Source organism: Geotrypetes seraphini, chromosome 2 (assembly GCF_902459505.1).
Source record: "Geotrypetes seraphini chromosome 2, aGeoSer1.1, whole genome shotgun sequence".
Classification (NCBI taxonomy): Eukaryota; Metazoa; Chordata; class Amphibia; order Gymnophiona; family Dermophiidae; genus Geotrypetes; species Geotrypetes seraphini.
In genome coordinates this window covers 107,208,485-107,234,991 of record NC_047085.1, presented here as the reverse complement: position 1 = coordinate 107,234,991, position 26,507 = coordinate 107,208,485, and the positions used below count along the sequence as shown (strand labels likewise).

The 26,507-nt window shown below is 41.5% G+C and overlaps 1 protein-coding gene across 2 annotated transcripts in view; it reads right to left on the bottom strand.

Moving 5' to 3' along the window:
* Positions 1-2,178: 2,178 nt before the first annotated feature.
* Positions 2,179-26,507, bottom strand: part of LOC117355755 (cytochrome P450 7B1) — a 295,302-nt gene continuing 270,973 nt past the window's right edge. For both annotated transcript variants that reach the window (XM_033934755.1, XM_033934754.1), the window contains one exon: positions 2,179-4,042. In XM_033934755.1, coding sequence (XP_033790646.1) covers positions 3,746-4,042 — 297 coding nt within the window. In that variant the 3' untranslated portion in view covers positions 2,179-3,745. The remainder of the gene's footprint in view (positions 4,043-26,507) is intronic.

Below are 26,507 nucleotides of genomic sequence, written 5' to 3'. Positions count from 1 at the left end.
CACTTTGCTGGCCCCTCCCACATCCAAAAGGTCTTGTTCTGGGTTTTTGGGACTTAGATGAATTTGATATAAAGATAGGCGACTTGGTGGCAAACGACTGGACATATAAGCAGACGATTCTCAAAAAAATATATATATATATATTGGACGCATTTTTCAAGAATGGACTTTGGACACTGCCGACTTTGGGTGACTAGCACCCTAGTACCAAAACAGACTTAGACATTTTTTATTATTATTATGCCGCTCCAAGCTTATGTTTTCCTCTTTCACTTATTTTCCTAACAGAATTATTTGTTGCCTTTTCATTGGCTCTATTTATTTTTTTTTTTTCAGTTATTTCTTATGTCCCATCTGCAAGTCCAACAGCTTTCAAAAGAGTGTACATTCAGATACAGTAGATATTTTTCTCTCCCTAGAGGGCTCACAATCCGAGTTTGCACCTGAGACAATGTTTATGTTTGAACTTTACTTGATGTCAGTGGCATAGTACGGGGGAGGGGTGATTCACCCCCAAGCACCATGTTGGTGGGGGCGCCAACACCCTACCTCTTCCCACTCCTCCCCTCACCGCGCATGTGCCCCCTTCCCCTGTACCTCTAATTCAGGGCATGGGAAACTCCAGTCCTCGAGGGCCGCAATCCAGTCGGGTTTTCAGGATTTCCCCAATGAATATGCATTGAAAGCAGTGCATGCAAATAGATCTCATGCATATTTATTGGGGAAATCCTGAAAACCTGACTGGATTCCGGCCCTCGAGGACCGGAGTTTCCCACTGCTGCTCTAGTTGTTCACCGTTGTAAGCAACAAATTGAACATGCTCCTCATGACCGCATCATCTCTCCCACCGAGGTCACTTCCAGGTGCCGCACATAGCGGGAGAGACGACGGAGTCGTGAGGAGCACATTGAAGCTCTTCTTGCTCATGGCGGTAAACAACTAGAGGTATGTGGGAAAGGAAGGGGTGAGCGTGCATGGTGGGAGGGGGGGTTCCAGGGAAAGGGTGGGGCACCACCGCCCCGGGTGCCTCACCCTTGCTATACCACTGCTTGATATACTGTATTTTCATCACAAAATTCAAAATGAAAAGAGCTACAAAGGTACCAATAGAAGAGAGGAAGAATAGAGAGGAGAGAGAGAAACAAACAAAAAAAACATTAACCCTTTACAGTAAAACCTTGGATTGCAAGTAACTTGGTTTGCAAGTGTTTTGCAAGACAAGCAAAACATTTTATTAAATTTTAACTTGATATACAAGCAATGTCTTGCAATACAAGTACATACAAAATACACACATCACAACTGAGCTGATGGTCTTCTCTCTCTGACGCTGCAGGAGTGTAGTGACTGTTCTAAATGAGCAAGGTCTTGTAATACAAGTACGTATAGTATTTTGTATTAACCTTTTCCTATCGTAATAAATTTTACGTTACGCTGGTTCCAATCGTAATTATTTTAGCAAAGTTTTGTATTATTCACCATTATCATTTACGGCTATTGTAAACACAATGGCCCAATAGATGGGACAAATGATAGATAGAAGGTGTACTGTATGTCCCATGCCATGGGACATACGATGGCACCGACATTTTTTGGAATGTCCCGTCATCCGGGACACACGATAGGAAAAGATTAAAGTTTTTGGGTTGTGGAACGAATAGTCTTGAGTTTCCATTATTTCCTATGGGGAAATTCACTTTGATATACGAGTGCTTTGGATTACAAGCATGCTTCTGGAACGAATTATGCTTACAAACCAAGGTTTTACTGTATTTCTTTAAGAGTAAGATGTCTAGTTATCAACCAACAAGATCACTGCGTTGTTGAAAACAAATGTCAACCCACAATATGCGGAAACCAATGCAATGGCCTTTTCATGTGCAGGGGTAAAACTATGAAATGCCCTTGTTAGCTAAATTCGGAAATGCAGTGATAGGAGCTCATTTAGAAAACTGTTAAAAACACAATTATTTGTTGATACATTTTTTCTGAGTACTGATTGTTGTTAAAACTAATGCTGTCTGTTTCTAGTTGTCCAGATTTGTTTTAACACTTTATGTATGTAATCATTTTTGTAAACCGTTTTGATATAAAACGGTATAGAAATTTTTAAAATAAATAAATAAATTTGGCATTGCTGCTCAGAAGCAACATGTGTTTTCTAAGACTCTTTATGGGAGATCTGCATCTCCACATGCCTGTTACTTGGCACTGTTGCTCACTTTCAACATCAAGTTACGTAAAGCAGCCGGTTTCACCATCTGCCAATTAAAGGGTTAAGAGAAAATTATCTATAGCTGAAGCCAGATAAATCATCTGGCTATTTAGCCCCTGGGAAAAAGCCAAAGTGAATAAATGGGACTTCAGCGTGACCCCCAAATTTTGGGTAGCTCCTCTCACCTTGGGTTCTGCATCCCCAACCCTATATGTCATGTCTGTCCAAGTTAGATTGTAAGCTCTTTCAAGCAGGAACTATCTATGGAATGTCAAAATGTACAGTGCTGTAGAAATGATAAATAGTAGTAACATAATAACATGGCAAATGGCGGCAGATAAAGACCTGAATGGTCCATCCAGTCTGCCTTGAAACTACATGCATTACAATTTCATGACTTTAATTCTCTTTTTACCTTTGTTTCTTCTGGGCCACAAACTTTAGAAGTCCACCTGGAACTGTCTTTAGATTCTAACTACTGGAGTTGCCGTTGAAGCTTACTCTAAGCCTATCCAAACCATCTCCTGTGTGGGATTCAGGCTGTGAAAGTTTGCCCATTCACATTCTAGTTAGAGATTCTCTGTATTCATCCCACACCTTTTTGAATTCTATCACCGTTTTCCTCTCCTCCACCACCACCCTCGGAGGGCATTGCAAGGCATCTACCACCCTCTCCTTGAAATAGAATTTCCTAACATTACTCCTAAGTCTACCATCCCTCAATTTATGTCCTCTAGTTTTACCAGTTTCCTTTCTCTGGAAAAGTTTTGGACCTATATTAATACCTTTCAAATATTTAAACGTCTGTATCACAGTAATACTAGTAGGATTGTTCAGCCTGAATGTGAAGGGGGAGCATTCCAAAGGAAAGGATCAAGGCAGAAAAAATGCAGGTTAAATGACTTGCCTAAGATCAGAAACATCTAATCTGCACCATTACATTTTTAACAGTAGAATACTATTTCTGTCCACCCCCTCCACCCCAGTTACTGTTTTTCATAAATTTCCATTAACATACATATGACAGCAAACAATGCACCAAGTTGAAAAATCCCAAATGGTAGCTAATGCTAATTAGAATTTTATTCAAACATTTATCCAAAGGAAATTCTGATGCATTTGGTAATCATGTTACTTCAACAACACTGAAGCAGCCACTTCTGAGGCAGATGCCACACAGCTGTCTTGGCATAAGGACAATGCGTGACATCTGCTGAAAAAGAAAGTGAGGAAGAAATTATAGTGTTATTAATACTCAATTACAATTCTGTAAACTAAGGGACATGAAGGTAAATTTATTTCCTTAGTGTCACCCAACATCAACGACAGAGAGTGGGTATGTGTGTGGGAGTTTGGGGGGGGGGGTCATAAGAGTTCTCAACCTTTAGTCCAATGCCAACACTTTTGTCCTCCCAAGAGATTTTAAGAGGAGGCAAATGAACTACACTGCTGTCTAGTTTTCTTTTCTTTTAACAGGATGGAAGAGGGCTGGCAATTTCTTGGTGCAAGTGTAATGATATCAAGCTAAGATCAACCACTCTGAAATCTTTGCTTATAACGAAAGTGGATATCAGAATCAGGGAAGAGAATGCCAAGGCCTGAGCGACTATTTTCAGTTCTTAGGTTTTTGTCTTCAATAAATTCCATGTCAAAATAAGACACCACTAAGGCCAGAAACTGCTTTATCTCATTGACTGCAAAGAATCTGCCTGGGCATTTGCTGGCTCCGGATCCAAATGGCATCAGATAGTACTTTAGCTTCTTTCCTCTCTTATAAAAGGAGTTTTTCTCCTTTCCATTTTCCACAAAACGATCAAACTTGAAGTCCTGTTAAAAACAAAACAAAAACATAATTAGTATATGGGAGGTTTTCACCACAGGTGGATTCCTTCTCCTACTATTCAAGAACCCCTGGACAAGTGAGAACCAGAACATTGTGATGTTATATCCATTTACTCTATAGGAATCAGTACTATGACTACAAAGGTGACAAAGATTATCCTAGCCTACAACCAGATCGCCATCCTAGGAGACTAACTTCACAAACTACCCAAATGAGACTGGATCCCCAGCGGATTTCCTCCTATCACTCTCTGACCTGGGCTTCTACCAAATAGTCTCCTCACCAACCCACTCAGCTGGTCATGACCAAAATGACTCATCTATTAACACAACAACCACCAACCTCAAAGCCCTCACCACCTTCAGAACATCACACTATTTCCGGCGCTTACCTGAACATTCGTTCGGTTCGGAACAAAGCCCAATTAGTCAAAGACTGGCTAGAAGAAACCCACTTAGACATCCTACTCTTAACCGAAACATGGCTAATCTCCGATCAGGATGCTATCATTGGTGATCTACTACCTCCAGATTATAAAATTATCCCTCTATCTAGAAACTCAAAGAGAGGAGGTGGTTTAGCAATAATCCTCCGAGACCACTTTCATTTCCAAATCCTTGATTCTAAACTAAACAATGACCTGGAAATTCTCACCTGCAAAATATCCAAAGAGGACCGAAAAGATAATCTGATCATCACGGTATTTTACATTCCCCCTAATAAATGGAACCTAGCTAAAGAAGATTTCTACGAATTCCTCCTTACAAACTCGGCAACCAGCCCCTACAATCTTATAGCCGGCGATGTCAATCTCCACCTCGAGCAGCAAGAGAACTCCAACGTTGCAGATCTACTTTCCTTCCTCACAACACTAGGCTTTTCCAAACCAACCCCGACTAAAACTCACAGGAAACGTCACCACTTAGATCTGATCTCATTTCTTTCCAATACTCCCACTACCCCCAGTGTAAATTTTAAAGGCGAAACCTGGGCTAACATCCCCTGGTCAGACCACCTTCTATGCAAGTTTGAATTATACTGGCTCAAAAAACAACCCCTAAAAAAACCAAAGACCACTCATAAAGAGAAAATGATATGGACAAGAGGACAACTAAACCTTGCAGAATTTTGGTCACACTACAGCTTAACATCCATCCCTGACTCAGACCCTAATTTCATCCTAGGCTGGAAAAATTTCAGCAACCAGGTCCTAAATGACATTGCACCACTGAAAGCCTGTAAGAAAAGACACCATTCATCAGCCAGCTGGTTTGATGCAGATCTATTAGCATTAAAACGAGAAGTACGCAAACTAGAAAGAATATGATGTAAATCAGGAAAAGATAATGACAGATACACTTGGCGACTAAAGGTCAAAGAGTACAAAACATTGATTAAAGATAAGCGCAGTAATCATTACTCCCAAAAAATTAACTCTCCCTCACTGGATAGCAAAGAACTCTTCAAATTAGTCAATTCCTTATTTGATATTAACCTACATTAACGCTCCCACACAGATCTCCCACCCTCCTCAGCAAACATAGCCGACCACTTTGCCACAAAAATTTGCACCCGGAAAATGTCTCTTGTAATTACCAGCACAGACCTTTCAATCAATCTACCTTCCCTAGGAAATGAAGGCTCAACTGCTGACATGACCTGGATTCATTTTGAAAACCCAGATTGGAACCAATTCCTTAAGCTCTACTCCAAATATGCAAAATCCAACTGCCTACTAGACAACTGTCCTCCGATCATTATGAAAACAGCTCCCCCCATTCAAGGCCGAACTCTTCACCTGGGTCTCTCACTGCCTGTCCAGTGGCTACTTCCCGTCGGAACTAGGCCACATTCTAGTGACTCCCATTATCAAAAACTCCAAGGAAACAGTCTCTTCAGTTTCCAATTACAGACCCATCGCCAACATACCTCTTTTTCTTAAACTGATGGAAGGTCTAATTAATCTTGACCTCATGAAACATTTAGAGAAGTTCAACATTCTACACGATTCCCAGTCAGGATTCCGCACAAACTACAATATGGAAACTGTCTTAGTGTCACTGACTGATCATCTCTTCCACTTGTTTTCTCTGGGAAAAAGCGCACTGATACTCCAGTTTTGACTTAAGCAGTGCCTTTGACCTAGTTGACCATGACATCCTGCTCAACTGCCTTGATTCTATTGGCATTTCTGGACAAGTACTAACCTGGTTCACAGGTTTCCTAAAAAACCGCACCTACCAGGTCCACCGCGACGGAGCCTTCTCCCAACCTTGGTGCAATCCCAGCGGAGTTCCACAGGGCTCTCCTCTCTCTCCATCTCTATTCAACGTCTACATTGCACCTTTAGGACATATGCTGTCTGACTTAAAACTGAAATCTTTCATATATGCACATGACATTACAATCATCATCCCCATAACCTCACTGACTCATGAAACTGAACTATTCACCTCATCCGTTCTCACTAAGGTAGAGCAATGGACCACACAATTCAGACTAAAATTGAATCCTGAAAAAACCAAGCTCTTCCTGGCAAGCCCTAACCACAAGCTAACAAATACCTCCTTGAAATTAAACGGGCTTGTTTACCCAATAAACCCTACCATCAAAGTCCTTGGAGTCATCCTGCACCGAGGCTTGACCTTTGAAGATCATACCAATGCTCAGGTCAAAAAATGCTTTAGCACCCTCTGGAAACTCCGAACTATCAAACACTATTTCGATTTCCTTTCCTTTCGCTTGCTAGTTCAGTCTCTAATCCTAAGCACCCCAAATTACTGCAATATCAACTACCTGGGATCCTTTAAGTAGATCACTAAGTGCTTGAGACTCATTCAGAATACTGCCGTCCGTCTCATCTATGGCCTAAAAAAGTCAGATCATATAAGCCCATTCTACAGAAAACTTCATTGGTTGCCGATCGAAGAAAGGGTCATCTTCAAATTTGCCTGCCTCTGCTTCAAAACCCTAACAGGCTTATCCCCAATCTACATGTCATACCACTTTGTATTCCCAAGCACCACTCACACACACAATGCCTATCTGTTTGCCTTCCCCTCCCTAAAGGGCTGCATCTACAAGAGATTCCTTGACAGAACACTGTCATTCCAAGCAGGCAAATGGAATAAATGCCTAACCACCCTCATCTTAAATACTCCCTCCTACCGATCCTTTAGGAGATCAATTCAAACCTATCTCTTTGATAAATTTATCTGACTCCTTCCGACCTTGTTGTACCTCAGAACTACTTATTGCATCCCTGACACCAATGTAATTTGAATCTATTCTTTGTAACATTCTCTGTAACATCTCCTCTGAAATACTTGTTGCACCCCTGACACCCATGTAACTCGAAACTACTCTCTGTAACATCACTGGCTATGCACAGTCTCTTCCTCTGTAAACCGCTCTGAACTTTTTGTGGTACTTGCGGTATACAAAAATAAAGTTATTATTATATTAATGAACTCTAGAACCTCTCAGACACCACTCAGCCTCATTAAACTCATTGTCCTAAGCTTTATGTGCCATCTCCTCACTGGTTCCATCAAAATTTGCAACAATGTAAACTTTATAGCATTTTACCAAGAGTAAACAAACATTTAGTTTTATGGTCTAGAAAGTAGGGAGAAATCAACATGTTTTGCTTTCTACTTTTTCAAGGCTAATCCCCTGCAAACATACAAGTTCATCGATTTAATTTTCATATGTCTACCTCAAAATTTAAGCATAACTCTTATAAAAGACTTAAAATTGCTAAGCTTTATCTTGCTGACATCCGTCTTAACTACATCTTCATTCAAGATGGCGGCAGTATTCTTACTACCTCATTTTAAAGCCAGACGTTTCAAGACCACAAGCGCTAGTGTCGGCCCACTTTGCATCTTCAAAGGCTTAGTACTTGACTTTTTAAGTCCTTACATGATATGGCACCCGTCTACATATCAGCCAAATTCCCGTCTTGTATCCCAAACAGACCCCTCCGCTCCCAGGAGGAAAAGTTTCTTCAAATACTCCCGGTTGGCATTCCAACTAGAAAGTGCCAGATGAAGGTCATACTCTCACTTCTTGCTGAAGTACTGGAATTGGCTAACTCCTAACATCAAATCCTTTGATGGAATTTTGAGCTTTAGGAAAGCAATAAAAACCTACACAAGCAATAAAACCTACACAAGCAATAAAACCTACACAAGCAATAAAACCTACACAAGCAATAAAAAACTACACAAGAAAGGCTCCAGGGTGGATATGGCAAACTACAGACCAGTGAGTCTCACTTCAATAGTGAGCAAACTAATGGAAACCCTAATCAAACACCAAATGGATAGGATCATGGACGAGGAGAATCTGCGGGATCCCCGCCAACATGGATTTACTAAGGGGAGATCGTGCCAATCCAACCTGATCGGCTTCTTTGACTGGGTGACGAGGAAGCTGGATGTTGGTGAGTCCCTGGACATCGTCTATCTGGATTTCAGCAAAGCATTTGATAGCGTGCCACACCGCAGGTTGCTGAACAAGATGAGTTCTTTAGGTTTGGGCGACACTTTAACCAAATGGGTTGGGAACTGGCTTGGAGGTAGGCTTCAGAGGGTGATGGTGAATGGCACTCCCTCCGAGATGTCGGAGGTGATAAGTGGAGTGCCACAGGGCTCCGTCCTGGGCCCGATCTTGTTCAACATCTATATAAGAGACCTGACAGAAGGGCTTCGAGGTAAAATAACATTGTTTGCCGATGATGCCAAACTGTGCAATGTAGTGAGCAAAAGCACAACAGACAAAAAAGCAATGACAGACGATATGGTGCATGACTTACTTCTGCTGGAGCACTGGTCTAGGTCCTGGCAACTCAGTTTCAATGCCAAAAAATGCAAAGTCATGCACCTGGGAAGCCAGAATCCATGCAAGATCTACACCCTAAATGGCGAGATCCTGACAAGAACTGTAGCAGAAAGAGACTTGGGAGTGATTGTCAGGGAAGACATGAAGTCGGCAAACCAAGTGGAGCAAGCTTCATCCAAAGCAAGGCAAATCATAGGTTGCATACGCAGGAGTTTCATCAGCCGTAAACCTGAAGTCATTATGCCACTATATAGATCCATGGTGAGACCGCACCTGGAGTACTGTGTGCAATTCTGGAGGCCGCATTACCGCAAGGATGTGCTGAGACTGGAGTCGGTCCAGAGAATGGCCACCAGGATGGTCTCGGGACTCAGGGAGCTCCCGTACGAGGAGCGGTTGGGGAATTTGCAGCTCTACTCACTCGAGGAGCGTCGAGAGAGGGGAGATATGATCGAGACATTCAAATATCTCACGGGCCGCATCAAGGTGGAAGAAGACATCTTCTTCTTCAAGGGTCCCGCGGCAACAAGGGGGCATTCGTGGAAAATCAGGGGCGGGAAACTGCACAGTGACACTAGGAAGTTCTTCTTCACTGAAAGGGTGGTTGATCGCTGGAATAGTCTTCCACTTCGGGTTATTGAGGCCACCAGTGTGGCGGATTTTAAGGCCAGATAGACATGTGGGATCTATCCGCAAAGATAGATAGTGAGGATCACTGGAGTGGGCAGACTTGATGGGCCTTGGCCCTTATCTGCCGTCTATTTCTATGTTTCTATGTTTCTATGTTACCTCTTCACCTGACCCCTCAAGACAAGCTGATATTCAGACTACTCCAAAACACATATATTCCTAATAGATGTCCCTCCCTGGGCACACATTAACTCTCTCCCTTTGCATGCTTCAGGTTCCAAGTGTCTGCTAATCCAGAACAATTGAACTATACACACCTTATGCCCTAGGTCCTTAGTCTTCTGTTCCCTGTTGTTAATTGTATCTTCTTTGCTGCTATGTATGTAACCATGTAGCCTGTTCTGGGCTCCCTGGGGAGGATGGGATATAAATCAAATTAAATAAATAAATAAAGCTGTTAACTATTAATAATTGGCTGTTATCAACCAATTACTTAAATTAATTGGTGCCCATTAGAATTTGCACACATATCTGGCTGTGCACTATTCCCTAAAGCAGTGCACCTAACTCCCATATGTCAAAAATGGGAATGGCCATGGGTGTATCAGCGCGTTCCAAAAGTTGAACACACAGTTATAGAATACTAGCTAAGCACACTCAACTTGGGAGCCAGCATTTACACCTTAGTCTCAGCAGGCATTCTTAAAGATTTGACATGGGAATCGGTGTTAAGTTTGATTTTATAAAGGGCATATGACTTTTATAGAAATTCACTTAGCACCAATTTTCTCTGGCACCCATTTTGGAGTGTGATACATAGAATCCAACCCTATGGTCCTGATTCTATAAGGTGTGCCTAAGTTAGGCACTTTAGGGTGAATAAATTGAGGATGCCTAGTGATACCTAACTTAGTTCTGTGCAGATCTAAATTGTTTTTAATTGGTTTGCTAATTGATCATACCATTAAAAATTGATTAAAAATACATTAAAAAATTACCTAACAACTTCTATCTGAAAAGTAGGCTAGGGGTAGAGAACAGACGTGGTTGACTTACAGTGGTGTCCAAAAGTGAATTTTGCATTCTTTCAACTTTCTGACCTTTTATTTTAATTTCTTTGTTGACCCAATAGATTTGGCTGTGTACCTTATTATAAGCGATACATTTGGCTATTAGGACATATGAATAGCCTTACTGGATCAGACCACTGTTCCACCTAGCCCAGTATCCCGTCTTCACGGAGGCCAATCCAAGTCACAAGCACCTGGCAAAAAACGAAATAGTAGCAGTAGTCCATGTCACCGATCCAGGGCAAGCAGTGGCTTCTCCCATGTCTGCTTCAACAACAGTTTATGGACTTTTCCTCCAGAAACCTGTCCAAACCTTTTATAAAACCAGCTATATTAACTGCTCTTACCACATCCTCTGGCAACACATTCCAGAGCTTAACTATTTTGTGAGTGAAAAAAATATTTCCTCCTATTAGTTTTAAAAGTATTACTCTGTAACTCCATCAAGTGTCCTCTAGTCTTTATAAATCTTGATGCAGTAAAAAAAAAAAAAATCGATCCACTTGTACTGTTCTACACTACTCAGGATTTTGTAGACTTTGATCATATCTCCCCTCAGCCATCTTTTCCAAGCTGAAGAGTCCTAACCTCTTTAGTCTTTCCTCATATGAGAGGAGTTCCATCCCCTTTATCATCATGGTTCAGGTTTCAGGTTTATTTAAAAATTTGATATACCGCCTTATCAAAATTCAAAGCGGTTTTACATAATATAAAAACAAAGAATAAAAAGAGCATGAGTAAACATAAATTACAATTAATATTACAAACAATCAAACGCACAGACAAACATTAACAAACCGATACAAAATGGAAAAGGGCAGAAATACATTTGTATAATAAGAAAGAGAGGGAGAAGGATCAAAACAAAAGGGAGGGGAACAAAAAAATAAATAATCTGGTACTTTGTAAAATAGGTTAAAATGATTAAAAAATGGCAAGGAACAAGATGGTAGGGGCTGTAACAGAGAAGATATTAGTGTGCTTAGTGTTAATATGTCTTAAAGAAGGAATGGATAGCAGGTTTTGATTAGATAAACATAATGTACAATGGGGGGTGTGGGGAATTAATAAACTGTTGATGAAATCAGGTTGGCCGGAAGTTATGGTCTTATATGTCAGTAACATTATTTTATAGGAAATTTGATGATCTATGGGAAGCCAATGGGCGTTGATCAAAAGTGGTGTGACATGATCGAATTTTCGAGCTTTTGAAATAATTTTTTTTTAAATTTAATTATTTATTTATATATTTTTAAAAATTATTTATTTATATTTTTTTAATTATTTATTTATATGAAATAATTTTAATGGCAGTATTTTGAATAATTTGAAGACGTTTTATTTCTTTCTTAGTGATTCCTTTATATAATGCATTGCTGTAGTCTAAACATGAAATGACAAGCGAATGAATAAGAATATTTAATGAAGATTGATCTAATAAAGTGGCAAATGACTCTTCTTGGAACCTTTTCTAGTGCCGCTATATCTTTTTTGAGATAAGGAGACCATAACTGAACAAAGTACTCAAGCTTGGACTTACATTTCTGAGTTTGTTTGTTAAAGTTGCCATGTTAATCATTTTTCTGCATTAATCAAGTAATAATAATAACTTTGAGCGGTATAATCAAAAAATATGTCTAAGTCTGTTTTGGGCCTAGAGTGCTAGTTGCCCACAGTTCGCAGCGTCTTAAGTCCGTTCTCAAAAAATACGTCTACTTCTATATCCAACCGTTTGATCATCCAGACCGCCAAGTCGTCTATTTTTATATCGTATTCTCATCCAAAAAGATCATCCAAGTCACAATCACTTAGAAAAAGACCTTTTGAACGTGAGAGGGGGTCAGCAAAGTGATGGACTGGCTGCCCAGACTTGGCAAAAGAGTAGTGGGGCACCTTACAGGGCACTGCTGTGAACTTCACAAAAAGGGTTCCACATAAACATCTCACCACAACTCCCTTGCAGGTCATGGTGAGCCCTCCCAAAACATGATATGGGGAAAAGTTTGTTGGAATAAAATTTGTTTTCAGTTCTCTTTTAAATAATTCCAAAATCTTCATTGTTCGCAAATTCAATGGTAAGCCATCCCACAACTTGGGTCCAGTTACTTTAAAAATCATAGAAATTTAAGTTTATAAAGCCCTAGAATCAAAAGCCTTACATGTGTATGACCATTTACCTGATTAAATCAGCTTTTTGACATTTTAAACTGTACATAACCTTTCTGCAATTACCTCCTAAGCCTCACAAAATCTAGCAATAGAAAATAACAGAAAATATTTAGTTATAACCCTCTTAATAAGGGTCCTTATCTATTCACTATCTCATTAGCTGTTTTACCCTGGCAATTCTCTCCTAAAAGCTTCTACAAACAGTCATGTTTAGAGCATGCTGTGAAAGATAAATAAGCTACTCTATATGCAGATGTTTTGGCATAGAGTTCTACAACACTGGTACAGCACATAAAAAGGCCATTTTCCTAGGCCTTTTACTGTTTCATAATAGGAATAGATATGTGTACCATCAGAAGACCTGTTAGAAGTGACCCGGTATATACCTATACAAATACTCTTGCAGGTATAGATAGTATGGACCAACATCATCTATGTATTTAAAGTGATTTTAATGTTAAAAATGTAATGTTAATAATCATTCAGTACTGTATTGGTTAGTGCTGCCCAATTCAGGAAAAAAAAATTCAATTTGATTCAATTCAGCCTATTGAATCGATTTTTCGATTCGATTTTCCTGTCCAAGTGGGTGTTTTTTTTCAAACATCCTGGTGGGTTTATTTTATAGCTTTTTCACCCCCCTTTGGCTTCTCCTATCCACACTGTTGCTGTGGTGTAAACAAAATAAACAAACAAAAAAGACTTTTCCTCTCTCTGTTAAATCCTAGCCCACGTTTGCGGTCTAACACCAGCTCTGGCAGGATACACATTTCAAATCTGACATATTGTAATCACAAAACAGAAAATAAAATTAGTTTTTCTACCTTTTGTTGTCTGGTCATTATTCAAATTTTGTTGGTTCCAGGCTCTGGTTGTCTTCTGATAACTTGCTTGCCAGGGTCTCCTTTCTTCTTTCTCCGTGCTAACCATCCATCTTCCATCTCTGTCCTTCCCTTCCTTTTTCCTTCCCTTCCCCGGAGGTCTGGCATATTCCCTTTTTTCATCTCCATCAACACAGCTGTAGCGATGGACCCCACCATCCCCAGATCCACCATCTCTCCTTTTCTCAACTACTCTTTCATCCAGCATCTCTCCCTCCTTCCCCAGTGTAACATTTCTCCTTCCCTCCTTTCTGCCTCCCCCTCCATCTCGCCCTCTCCATGAGCCCAATACTTTCTGCCTCCTTCACGCTTTCTCTCTCTGTCCTTGCATCTTCCCTTGAGTGGCAACCCTCCTTACCACCCCCATCCCAACATGCTCTCTCCCCATACATCATTTCACCCGCACCTCCAGTATGTAGCACCTTTCCTTTCCCTCCCTTTCTGCCAGGTTCAGCAGCACCTCTTCTCCCTTCCTTTTACCTACCCCCTGTCCAGCAGTACCCCTTCTCCCTTCCCTGCTCCCCCCTGTCCAGCAGTACCCCTTCTCCCTTCCCTGCTCCCCCTGTCCAGCAGTACCCCTTCTCCTTTCCCTGCTCCCTCTGTCCAGCAGTACCCCTCCTCCCTTCCCTCAGTGTACTTATAGATGAGGGACCCCCCTCCCCCCGAAGGTCTGGCCTGCCCCCCCGAAGGCTTGCATGTTCCTCCTCTTTTCAGGTCCTCCGGCTTCCCCCTGGGCCTCCCACTCTTACCACAGCCTGCAGAGAGGATCAACGGTGCTCTACGCAATCCTTGCAGGCTACCACCATCCTCAGAAGCACGTTACCTCTGAAGCAATCCTGCCCCTGACGTCAGAGGAGGGGTGGGACCGCGTCAGAAGGAACGTGCTTCTAATGACGGTGGTAGCCTGCAAGGATTGCATAGAGCATTGGCGATCCTCTCTGCAGGTTGCGGTAAGAGGAGGAGGCTAAGGGGAAGCTGGAAGATGCAGTAAAGAGCGCCAAAGCACGGAACAAGGTAAAACCAGGATTTCTGCAACTCTTCCCGACTAACCTTCCTCCCTCGCCCCCTAAAACAGGAGCGGCAGGCCAGGAAGAGGCAGCACTGCCGCTCCTGCTTTAGGAAGGCATGGGGAGGAGGGTCAGTCACCGAATCGGCCAGGCCAATTTAAAAAAAAATCAAATCGATTTGAATCGATTTACCCGAAGTGAATTGGTGAATCGATTCGAATCTGAAATCGGGCAGCACTAGTATTGGTAACCGATATAATTATTCTAAAACTTAATGTGTTATTTTCTTCCATAGGAAAGATGGGCTTCTCGATTTTGTAAAATTTGGAAGCTAAAGTTCAATTTTTGAAGTGTACGTGTGGAGGTGGAGGGGGGGGGTCAAAGAAGGCCCTGTCTATGCTTCCAGAAAATTTGGGAATCTGGCTCAAAGATCTATACCTGATATTTCTTTGGTTCTGTTGGATATTGACATTGGTGTCTTCTCTCACATTCCGTAGATTCTTTACTCGTGTCTGCTGGGGCCCATGGTGCTTTGTCATTCTTTTCTCATTACATTTTACACATTTTGTGTGGGAGTGGGAGGAGGCCTGGGTAGTGCTGGGCTTACAATGGTGATACTGGGCATTGCTCTTGCAGTGATGCTTCCATGGTAAAAAGAAATACCCTAACTTCATAAGATGCCATTCCCCTTAGCCATAGAGGATGTGATTGACCTAAGGCCAGCTCTGGGCCCAGGTCTTATATGGGGAACACTCTTCCTATTACTGAGACTGTCTTTGGCTCCTTTTAGACCTAGTGGTCACCAAGAACAAAGGAACTGGGCCGGTCCTTGCAGAGCATAATTGGATAAGGTTGCCTTCTGGCACCCTCCACTTCCACTGCGGTTTTTGGTAGGGTTACCAGACATCCGGATTTTCCCAGACATGTCCGGGAGTCCGGATGGCTTTTCGAAACCTGGCACTTTGTCTGGGTTTTGAAAAGTTTTCCTCCACATCGCATCAGGCAGGAGGCCTATATTTCCGGCACCTATCTTTGACGGAGGCACAATTCTCTAAACGGTGCCATTGCATGATTGACATATGATCAGTGGCTGCTTTTAAGGCAGCTCCCTGATAACGGCGCTGTTTAGAGAATCTGGCTGTTAGGTAGAAATTCTATAAATGGCATCTTAACTTAGGTGCCGGTAGGCATCCTACTGGCGCTTATGTTAAAAGGAAAATGTCATTTTAAAAGTAATTTAAATGAAAATTCAAAGCACCTACTGGTGCCCAAACAAATGACTCCAGAATTGCACCTCTGGAAGTGCCTACAAGTATCTAATGCTAATATAGGCCTAGCTAATGTCAGAAGTGGTGATAGGTGCTGTAAAGCGCCTATATAAGTACGATTCACGCCAAAGATAGGTGCCAGAAATATAGGCTTTGAAAACTGTGGCCTACATTTCCAGCACCTATCTTTGCCGGAGAAGCGATTCGCTAAATGATGCCCTCAAGTGATTGACACGCAATCAGCAGTTGCTTTTAAGGTGGCTGTTGATAACAGCACTGTTTAGAGAATCCATCAGTTACTGCCTAATTTTAGGGTCCATTTGTTTATAGAATTCTCTAGAAAATGTCTGTGAATTAGTGAATCTTGTAGTAAAACTTCCTATGTTAAAATAGCACTCAATACACTGATTTACTGCAGGTAAGTAAATAGGTCCCTTAGCCCAGAGTTTCTCAACATGGGTATGCAAGCTGCTTATTGAGTGCTCTCCTTCCTGAATTCCCCCATCTGCAGAAGTCGACCCAAAAAGGCTTCCCTCTGATGTCAGAGCTTATGAGAGAGGGAAGCCTTCTGGGTCAGTGGAAGATCCCAGTTACCTCCTTCAGAGCTGCTCCTTCCGGCCTTCAGCCACACAGGGACGCGTCGCGGGCAATGGCTTTTGCATGCTGCACATAGATGACCCAGAAGCCTTCTCTACGACGTCAGAGCTGATGTCAGAGGGAAGGCTTGTGAGTCAGCCACATGCAGCATATAAAAATCACTGCCCGCAACGCGTCCCTGTGCGGCTGAAGGCAGGAAGAACCAGCCAAGCTGGATGGCATTGTAGCAAGTAAGGGACAGAGGGGACATGATCGTGGGCCAAAGGGAGAAAGGAGGGGGGAATTTGGGACAGAGGCTGGAAGGCAGGGAGGGATGCCCAAACTCAGGACACAAAAGGAAGGGAGGAGGTATGAACATGGGACACAGAAGGGAGGGAGAAAGAAATCATTAACTTGTGAGAATTGTTGGGCATGAGTATGTGAGTGAGAGGGAAAGAGATGGTGCACATGGGGAAAGAAAGAAAGAGGAAAATTGTTGGGCATAGAGAGAAAAATGATTGAGGTAGAGATGCATAAGGAAGAGAAAGATGAAAGGGAGAACTATTGGATATGGTGGTGGAGAGGGAACAGAGGAATAAATTGAAGGGGATGCAAGGGGGAAGAATGTTGGACATAGTAATGGAGGGAGAGATGTAGCATGGTGCTGGAGAGGGGTGATAGAAGGAGAAATGGACATGGGGCTGGTAGGCAGTGGTGAAAAATGCTGCACATGATCCGGATGCCAAGCTCAGCGAGTTGGATGAGGAGGATGTCATGGTCAATGGTGTTGAATGCTGCGCTGATGTCTAGTAGCACCAGTAGGACATTGTTTCTTTTGTCCATGAGTTTCTAGCAGTTGTTGATGATATCAAGGAGGACAGTTTCAGTGTTATGAAATTTCCGGAATCCTGATTGGAAATGGATAGAACTTTTTGTTAATAAAGGGCTGTAGTTGGTAAAGTACCATTTTTCCAGGATCTTTGAAATGAAAGGTAGGTTGAAGACAGGCCTAAAGTTACTGGGTGTGTCCAAGTCAAGTGTGGTTATCTTCAAGAGTGGTCTAATGATTGCTGATTTCCAGCTTGTAGGTACAGAGCCTGTGTGTAGTGAGGTATTGAAGAGGGAGGACTGAGCATGCAAAAGCATCCTTCACCTCAACTAGGAGATATGATGGACAGGGATCTAGGATAGAGCTGGATGGCTGAAAGGAGTCAATAATTTCAGTAAGGTCATCAAGTGGGACTTTACTGAAGTGGGTTAGTTTTTCAGTTGTGGGTTTGGGGGAGTCTGTTTGGGCAGAAGGGTACTGGTGTCGATTGTGTGACAGTGTCCAGGTGGGAATGTATATTGTCTATTTTTTCAGTGAAGTAGTTAGAGTGATTCACTGTTGAGGCTAGTGTTCAGATGTTGATTGTCTCCTTATAGTGCTGAGAATATCTTTTTGCATAATGCAAAAAGGTTTTCTGATCTGTTGGGGGGTTTTAGTAGTTGGGAGTAGTAGGCCTTTTTTGTGTCGAGTATAGCTAGTTTGTATTCATTATGCAGTTTCTTCCAGTTGGATTTGTCGCCATTCGTCCTGGATTTGTACCATTCCCTCTGTTTTCCTTAGTTCTCTTTTCTTAGTTCTTAGGTTGTCAGTGAACCAAGGGGAGGAGAAATTGCAGGGGGTAGCATTTAATTTCTTTGACAGACTAGGCCCTCGTAGCTGCTTTTCACATGGATGTGCCAGGTTGTGGTCGCTTCATTGACCAGATTGTGATTAGAGTTCAGTGTTCTTGCTAGGTTAAAAAGGTCCGAGGAGAGATTCTTTATGTCAATTGAGTCATTTTATAGACTTTCTTCTACTGGAGTTGTTTCTTAGGTGGTGATTGATTTGTTGTGTATGAGTGGTTGAATGTGATAATATGGTGGTCAGACCAGGGTACTGGGTCGATGGAGCAGTTGGTGGTTGTTGTGTTGGTAGATGAGACATTTTGGATGAAGACTAGGTCTAGGACAGGATCCACCAAGTGGGTCAGTGAGGGAAGTATTTGGTGAAAGCCCAGGTCGGAGAGTGATAGGTGGAAATCTGCTGAGGATATGGTCTCGTTTGGGTAGTTTGTGAAGTTAAAATCTCCTAGGATGGTGATCCGGTTGTAAGATATCATCACCTTGCCAAGGATGGCTAGAAGGGCAATCATCGTTGAATGGGTAGCTCTGTATATCAAGACTATTATAAGGTCTCTGTTGTGTCCTACTGAAAAGATGAGGCATTTAAGTGTGGCATTCAAGTATGGCTCCTACAGCCACTTCATCCCATAGCTTTGGAACCAACTCCCCCCACAAATCAGATCACAGAACTCATTAATGACCTTCCGAAGAGCTGTGATGACCTTTCTCTTCAACTAAAGGTCCAGCTGCAAACAATCCCCCCAAAACTCTCTCCCACCAACAACCACTAGTTAGTAATCCTCTGGCCCAATCTACTGTATTACCTCCTCAGGAATTTCCCATGAATGTCCCTACTCAATCTGTCCTTAAGTTACTGTACTGTTCAGCCTTGTCATTGTGTTACTGTATTGTATTGTAATATATTGTATTGCCAAACGTACTGTCCAACGTAACATACTGTGAATGTTAGCTTGTAACCGTTCTGAGCTCCCGGGATGACGGGATAGAAATAAAATTAAATAAATAAATAAGTGTGATAGCATCTATTAATCTTGGGTTGAGATTGGATTTGATGATGAAAGCTACACCTCCACCTCTGCTGTCACTGCGTGATCATGCTAGGGCTAGGTAGCTGGGGAGAACAGCATGCATAAGGTGGATTCATCTTTGCCTTTAAGCCACGTTTCCGTAATCAGGAAGATGTCCCAGCTATTGTTTGTGAGGAGGTCACTTAGAACTTTATCTTTGATGTTTATGAATCTCGCATTTGCAAGGGCAATTCTGAGGCTTTTTTGTATGGGTGATGTGGGGGTGGTAAGGACAGGTCTGTGTAATAGGGGTTTGTTGTGGGGGAGGTGGCTTAGCTCTCCATATCTGCCCTGGCCCGTGATGACTGGGATGGGGAAATACATGTTGGTAAGGAGAGATGTTGTCCAGAAGTAGAAGAGTGGGGTTTGCAACATTTGGGGTTAAGCAGGTATTGGGAGACTAAATCTCTGTTGTAACATTCTTAGAGCTATGTTCTCTGTACTGTAATGATATGTGATAGTGAGACTAGCTGAGTCCTTTAGTGCAGCATTTCAATGCTTCCTTCAAAGTTAATGCTAAACAGTACTACCTTAAGACTCTATATGGCTGTAGGTTCTATAATGGATTCTCTGGTTACAAGGACTACTAAACAGGATACGTCAAGCAAATTAGATTGTAAGCTCTTCTGAGCAGGGACTGTCTATTGTATGCTAAAATGTACAGCACTGCCTTTCAGCGCTATATAAATAATTAATAGTAATAGTAGCAGTGGGAGAGGTGTGCCTCCTCAGTGGCCCTTTAACAGGGTTGATGAGGGCAGGAAAATTGCTGAGGAGGGGCTTACAATCTCAGAAGAGGTAAAAGAGAGGGGAAAACTTCCAAAGACAGGCTGCTACCTTCATGTTGACTTTCTTTTCTAAATTAGAGACCTGCCAAGGGGGCTGGATTGCTGAAAGGGAGATTTTAGTCATACCCCCAGCCTTGCCCCCCAGGTTTGCCCACTCATGCTTCCAATACCTTCCCACTCTATCTCTTGGCTTCACCCCCCGACATACCTTGCATGGCACCACAAAGCCACCTCTCCCTCAGGCGGCAGGAGATGGCTTAATAAAACATCTCCTGCTACCGGAATACCAGTCTTGCAATAAGAGCTGTGAGATTTTGCAGCTCTTGTGAGATATGTCCCTTGGCAGCAAGAGAGGATATTTTATTAACACATCTTCTGCTGCTGTCAAAGGAGTAAGCTGTTCAGTGGAAGTGTGGGAGATGACCAACGATAGCAGGTCTGAAATGCAGTTCTACGGCAATACAGATCTACAAAACATTTCCTTCCATTCTGTCTCTTTGTTTCCTCTCCAAAGCAAGAGTTTGTTTGCACATGACGACCTTGTACACAGCAGTCTTTTGGTCTTAATAAGCTAAAGATTGAGATGCATCATCTTTATTTCTAATGGTTGCAATGAAGTGTATGCAAAGAGAAATAGAGCGATGCCTCATGATAGAATATTCTATTCACCCCTTCTTTCTCTATTTCACTAGGTCATTATACTGCCAGAGTCTGCAGGCTGTGCCATTACTATCTCTGTCATAATGAAAAACTGTAGGCCTAACCTTTCCCATTCGCATAGAAAAAAAGACATAGATATACTATAATTTTTACTTGAGTCACTGGAGAATAAGAAGCTATTCTTTTAGACAGCATTATCATCTCAAGTTTGTTTTAGTTCAAACTGCTTTTTAGGATTTATTATTGATAAATTTATAAGATGACAAAGTTAAAGTCCTCTGCCTAGGGACTCTTATCTGAAAAATGACAGGCCAGCATTTATTCCACTGATTGCCACGTGAATGCCAAGATAAGCCAAGAATGATGAATTGTAAGAATCCTAAGCCAGATCTCATAAGAACATAAGAATAGCTGTACTGGGTCAGATCAATGGTCCATCTAGCCCAGTTTCCTGTGTCCAGCAGTGGCCAATCCATGTAACAGTACCAGGCAGAAACCCAAATAGTAGCAACATTCCATGCTACTGATCCAGGGCAAGCAGTGGCTTCCTCTAAGTCAGCGGTCTCAAACTCAAACCCTTTGCAGGGCCACATTTTGGATTTGTAGGTACTTGGAGAGCTTCAGAAAAAAATAGTTAATTTCTTATTAAAGAAATGACAATTTTGCATGAGGTAAAACTCTTTATAGTTTATAAATCTTTCCTTTTGGCTAAGTTTTAATAATAATATTGTCATTTATAGCTAAAGAGACATATGATCAAGAAACTGTTTTATTTTACTTTTGTGATTATGATAAACATACCGAGGGCCGCAAGTTTGAGACCACTGTTCTAAGTCTATCTCAACAGCACCATTTGGAAATTTTCCTACAGGAACTTTCTTAAACCCAGATATTCTAAATGCTGTAACCACATCCTCTGGCAACAAGCTCCAAAGCTTAAGGGGCTCATTAAAAAAAAAGAAAAAAAAAAAAGAAAAAGATAGACATCCAAAAGACAGCAAAAACTAGAACTTGGACATCTTATTAGTGAAAGCATCCAAGGAAGCATTCTCAAAACAGACTTTCTAGACATCTTTCTGGTCATTTTGTCTCTAGTGTTATGTTTTTTTGGGGGGGCTTAGGACTTGGAATCTCAGCAGGCATAATCAAACCTTTAACAAAACATCCTGGGGTATTTTTTAGACGTTTGAGCTAGACCTGTTTTAAAAGTGTCTAAATGCTAAAATGGTGCCCAAACTGACCAGATGACCACTGGCGGGTTTAAGGCATGACACACCCCTTACCCGCCAATAATCACCGAACCCCCTCCCACCACCCAAAGATGTGAAAAACAAACAAACATGGTACATTCTAGCCTGTATTATGAAGGGGTGCTGAAAGGTTCTCAGCCCAAGTAACCAATTTCCTAAATTCTGATCGCTATTTTGCCACTGTAGTTGCAGAATGTTATCTTATTTCATTAAGTGCCAAGTTGCAGAAACCAAATTCTATGTTTTGACATTGTTTCAGAACCTATATTGAACCATATCCATATCAATCTCCTCTTGATTGGGCTGCGAACTTTTCAGCACCTCCTTCCTACAGCTTTAGATAGCCAAAACAGACATCATTTTGAGGCCTAGATTCTTAAAAAAACTGTGTTAACAAACGATGGGCTGCTACTGCAGCCGTTCTGGTAGCGAATTAAAAAAGCGAGTCATTCTCCAAAAAACGCTCATGTAAATGAAGTTGGCGGAGAGTAGTGAAGACTCGCTAAATGTGCATGTGCCCATTGCTGGTGATAGCGATGCAAACAGACAGGCAGAAGAACACCTTACCTTTGAGTATAGACAGTCAAACAGAAAAGACAAAGAAGCCAAGAGAGAGATACATCTGGCAAAAGCGCAAGCGGAATAGCAAATGGCTAGAAATGTAAAAAAGGGAGACAAAAATTTTTTTCAGATATATTTGTGAAAGGAAGAAGAGATGAAGTGGGAAACTAAAGGCTGGTAAGCCTCACCTCAGTTATTGGAAAAATAATGGAAGCATTGATGAAAGAAAGGATAGCAAAATTCCTAGAATCAAATGGGTTACAGGATCCGAGGCAACATGGTTTTACAAAAGGTAAATCAAGCCAGACGAATCTGATTGAATTCTTTGATTGGGTGACTGGAGAATTGGATCAAGGGCATATGCTAGACATAATTTACTCAGATTTCAGCAAAGTCTTTGACACCGTTCCTCATGGAAGACTCTTGAACAAACTTGAAGTTAGGACCCAAAGTGGTGAACAGGATTAGAAACTGGCTGACGGGACAGATGCCAGAGAGTGGTGGTTAATGGAATTCGCTCGGAGGAAGGAAAGGTGAGTAGTGGAGTCCCTCAAGGATCGTTGCTGAGGCCGATCATGTTCAATATCTTTGTGAGCGACATTGCTGAAGGGTTAGAAGGAAAAGTTTGTCTTTTTGCAATGATACCAAGATTTGTAACAGAGTAGACACCGAGGAGGGAGTGGAAAACATGAAAAAGGATCTGCAAAAGTTAGAAGAATGGTCTAATATATGGCAACTAATATTCAATGCAAAGAAGTGCAGCGTAATGCATTTGGGGATTAGAAATCAGAAGGAGCCACATGTGCTGGGAGGTGAGAGGCTGATATGTATGGATGGGGAAAGCAACCTTGGGGTGATAGTGTTTGAAGATCTAAAGGTGAAGAAACAGTGTGACAAAGTGGTGGCTGATGCCAGAAGGATGCTAGGCTGTATAGAGAGAGGCATGACCAGTAGAAGAAAGAAGGTGTTGATGCCCCTGTACAGGTCGATGGTGAGGCCCCACTTGGAGTATTGTGTTCAATTTTGGAAACTGTATCTGGCGAAGGACATACAAAGACTTGAAGCAGTCCAGAGGAAGGCAATGATACTGGTAGGAGGTTTATGCTAGAAGATGTATGAGGAAAGACTGGAAGCCCTAAATATGTATACCCTAGAGGAAAGGAGGGTCAGGGGAGCTATGATTCAGACGTTCAAATACTTCAAAGGTATTAACGTAGAACAAAATCTATTCCAGAGAAAGGAAAATGGTAAAACCAGAGGACATAATTTGAGGTTGAGGGGTGGTAGATTCAAGAGTAATGTTAGGAAATTCTTTACGGAGAGGGTAGTTGATGCGTGGAATGCACTCCCGAGGGAGGTGGTGGAGAAGAAAACAGTGACAGAGTTCAAACAAGTGTGGGATGAACACAGAGGATCTCTAATCAGAAAATAATGTGTATACATTGAGGGAACTAAGACCAGTATTGGACAGGTTTGCGCAGCCTGTGTCCCGTATATGGACATTCAGTTGAGGACGGGCTGGGGAGGGTTTTGATGGCTGGGATGGTTAAGATGGGCTGGAATATGGAGATTCCATTAGATGGAACCTAAGCACACTACTGGGAAGGGCTCTGGGTTTCTGGCCCTGAAATATCTAAGAAAAAGGACCATTTAAACTAAATTAATTTATGGAGCATGTATAGTTGGGCAGACTGGATGGGTTTTTATCTGCCATCATTTACTATGTTACTATATCTTTTCAACCAATGATAAAGTCTTTATTGAAAAAGTGGTGGTCCTAACAAGGATCCCTGTTTGACTGGTGATAGCGATGGCCACATGCATAGAAAAAAACGCAAAAAGAAAAACCACAATAACAGACTGGAAAATGGCTCATATGGCAAAACTAACTGAAAAGATAGTATTTAATCAACTAACTCTTTTCTTTGAGCAAACTAATGCTATGCATCCAAATCAAACTGGCTTTGGACCACACCACTCCACTGATTTTTCTCTTCTAGGTCTAGTCACTACAATTAGCAACTACCTGGACCAAAGAAAATCAGTCCTTTTAATGCCACTGGACTTAACAGCAGGATTTGATACAATTGATCATTCAATTCTTTTAAACAGACTCATCTCTAGGTATCTCAAGGACCGCTTTAGAATGGTTCAAGTCGTATTATTCCAATAGGCAATATCAGGTTAACCTTCCAGGCTCCTCACCTGAGCCATTTATGAAATAGTATGACCTAATTGGAAACCTAGATAGGTAAGCGAAAAAAATTGGATGAGGGCAATGAGAGAGTTGCATCCAATGGAAGAAGAACTCTGTAGCTGGAAGGCCAAACTTCCCCATAAGTTGAGAAAAAACAGAGAAGTACACCATCCAGCATGATATGTTCTAGAGATATTTCGGTTTATCCATTCTTTCCAGTGGATAGGATGACCATCTATCAAGTTATGGGTGTCATTATAGATTCAATACTTTCATTCACCGACCATCTTAATTCTCTGGTAAAAAAAATGTTTTTTTAGTCTCCATATATTGAGGAAAGTGAGATCCTGTTACCATCATCAATACTTTGCTGTCCTTGTTCAATCAATCATCCTTTTGAGGCTGGATTATTATAATTCGGTCTATTTAAGCTTGACCAAGAAAAGCTTTCAAAGATTTCAACTGATCCAGAATACTGCTGCTAGGCTGATCTTTGCAAAATGTAAATTTGATCATGTCTTTCCACTCCTGCAAAAACTTCATTGGCTTCCTATAATTTCTAGGGTGTATTTTAAATGTGCCTGCTTAACATTTAAGATCTTCCATGGCATCCTTCCTACTTTAATTCCCTTATCTTGGAATTCTGTAAGATCCGACATTACCAGATCTACTCAAAATTTTAAATTGTCCTTTCCTACGCTGAAAGGCATTACCTACATTGGCAAATTAAGGAAGTCTCTGCTTTTCAAAATTACTGAGCTGTGGAATGATATTCTTATTTATCTGCGCGATCTGGGCTCTTTCCAACCATTTTGAAAACATCTGAAAACTTGGCTATTTTCAAAAGTTGTAAATTCCGCTCCTCTCCATACTATTCCAAATCCATATTGTATCTGTTCTCCTTTCTAATTTTCTTGTAAACCGTGTCAAGCTCTACTGTTATAGAGAAAATGCAGTATATAAGCCTGTTTAGTTTAGTTTCAGATTTGAGCATTATTCCATATAGGAGCTTGAGTTGACGACCATTTATTATGGAGATGAAGTCAAGGTGTTGCATGGCATGAATGATGGCTATAACTGTCACTGATTTGTCAGACACAGTATGTAGTGGGGTGTAGGGAAGGCATTACATGGGTATGGGGTGTACTAGATATACTTCTATAGAGAGCCATGCAGGATGTCTATTTATAGGGACTAAGTCATGGGACCAAAAAACGCTGTATCGGATTAGAGCAGCAACATGATATAAAAAAAAAAAAAAAAAATCAGGGAACCCCATACTCCATCCTCTTTGGAGGCTTTCAGAACAGTCTTCAATCAAATTTCAGATTTTGTAGAAAAAACTAATGTGTTACATCCTAACAGACGGGCTTTAGACATCACCATAGTACGGAAATTTCATTGATTGGTATGACCACCGCTATTCAATACTTTCTAGATCACCACCAATCAACTCTGTTAATCTCTATTGATCTTTCTGCGGCTTTTGATACGATTGATCATCAGCTTCTTCTTGGCAGACTTCAATCCATTGGCATTACAGACCAAGTTCTTTCTTGGTTTGCATCGTATTTAACAGATCGTACCTCCGCTGTTTTCTTTAAAGACTCAACTTCAAACTCTTCGTTAACTACTCATGGGGTTCCTCAAGGATCTATTTTTTCTCCTTTATTATTCAATATTTTCCTTGCCCCGTTAATTACCTTATGTCAATCCGTGGGTTTTCAAGTTTATGCATATGCAGACAATATTCAGCTTCTGCACTCAATAGATACTAATAAAATGTCTGATATCCAAGAGATTAGTGAG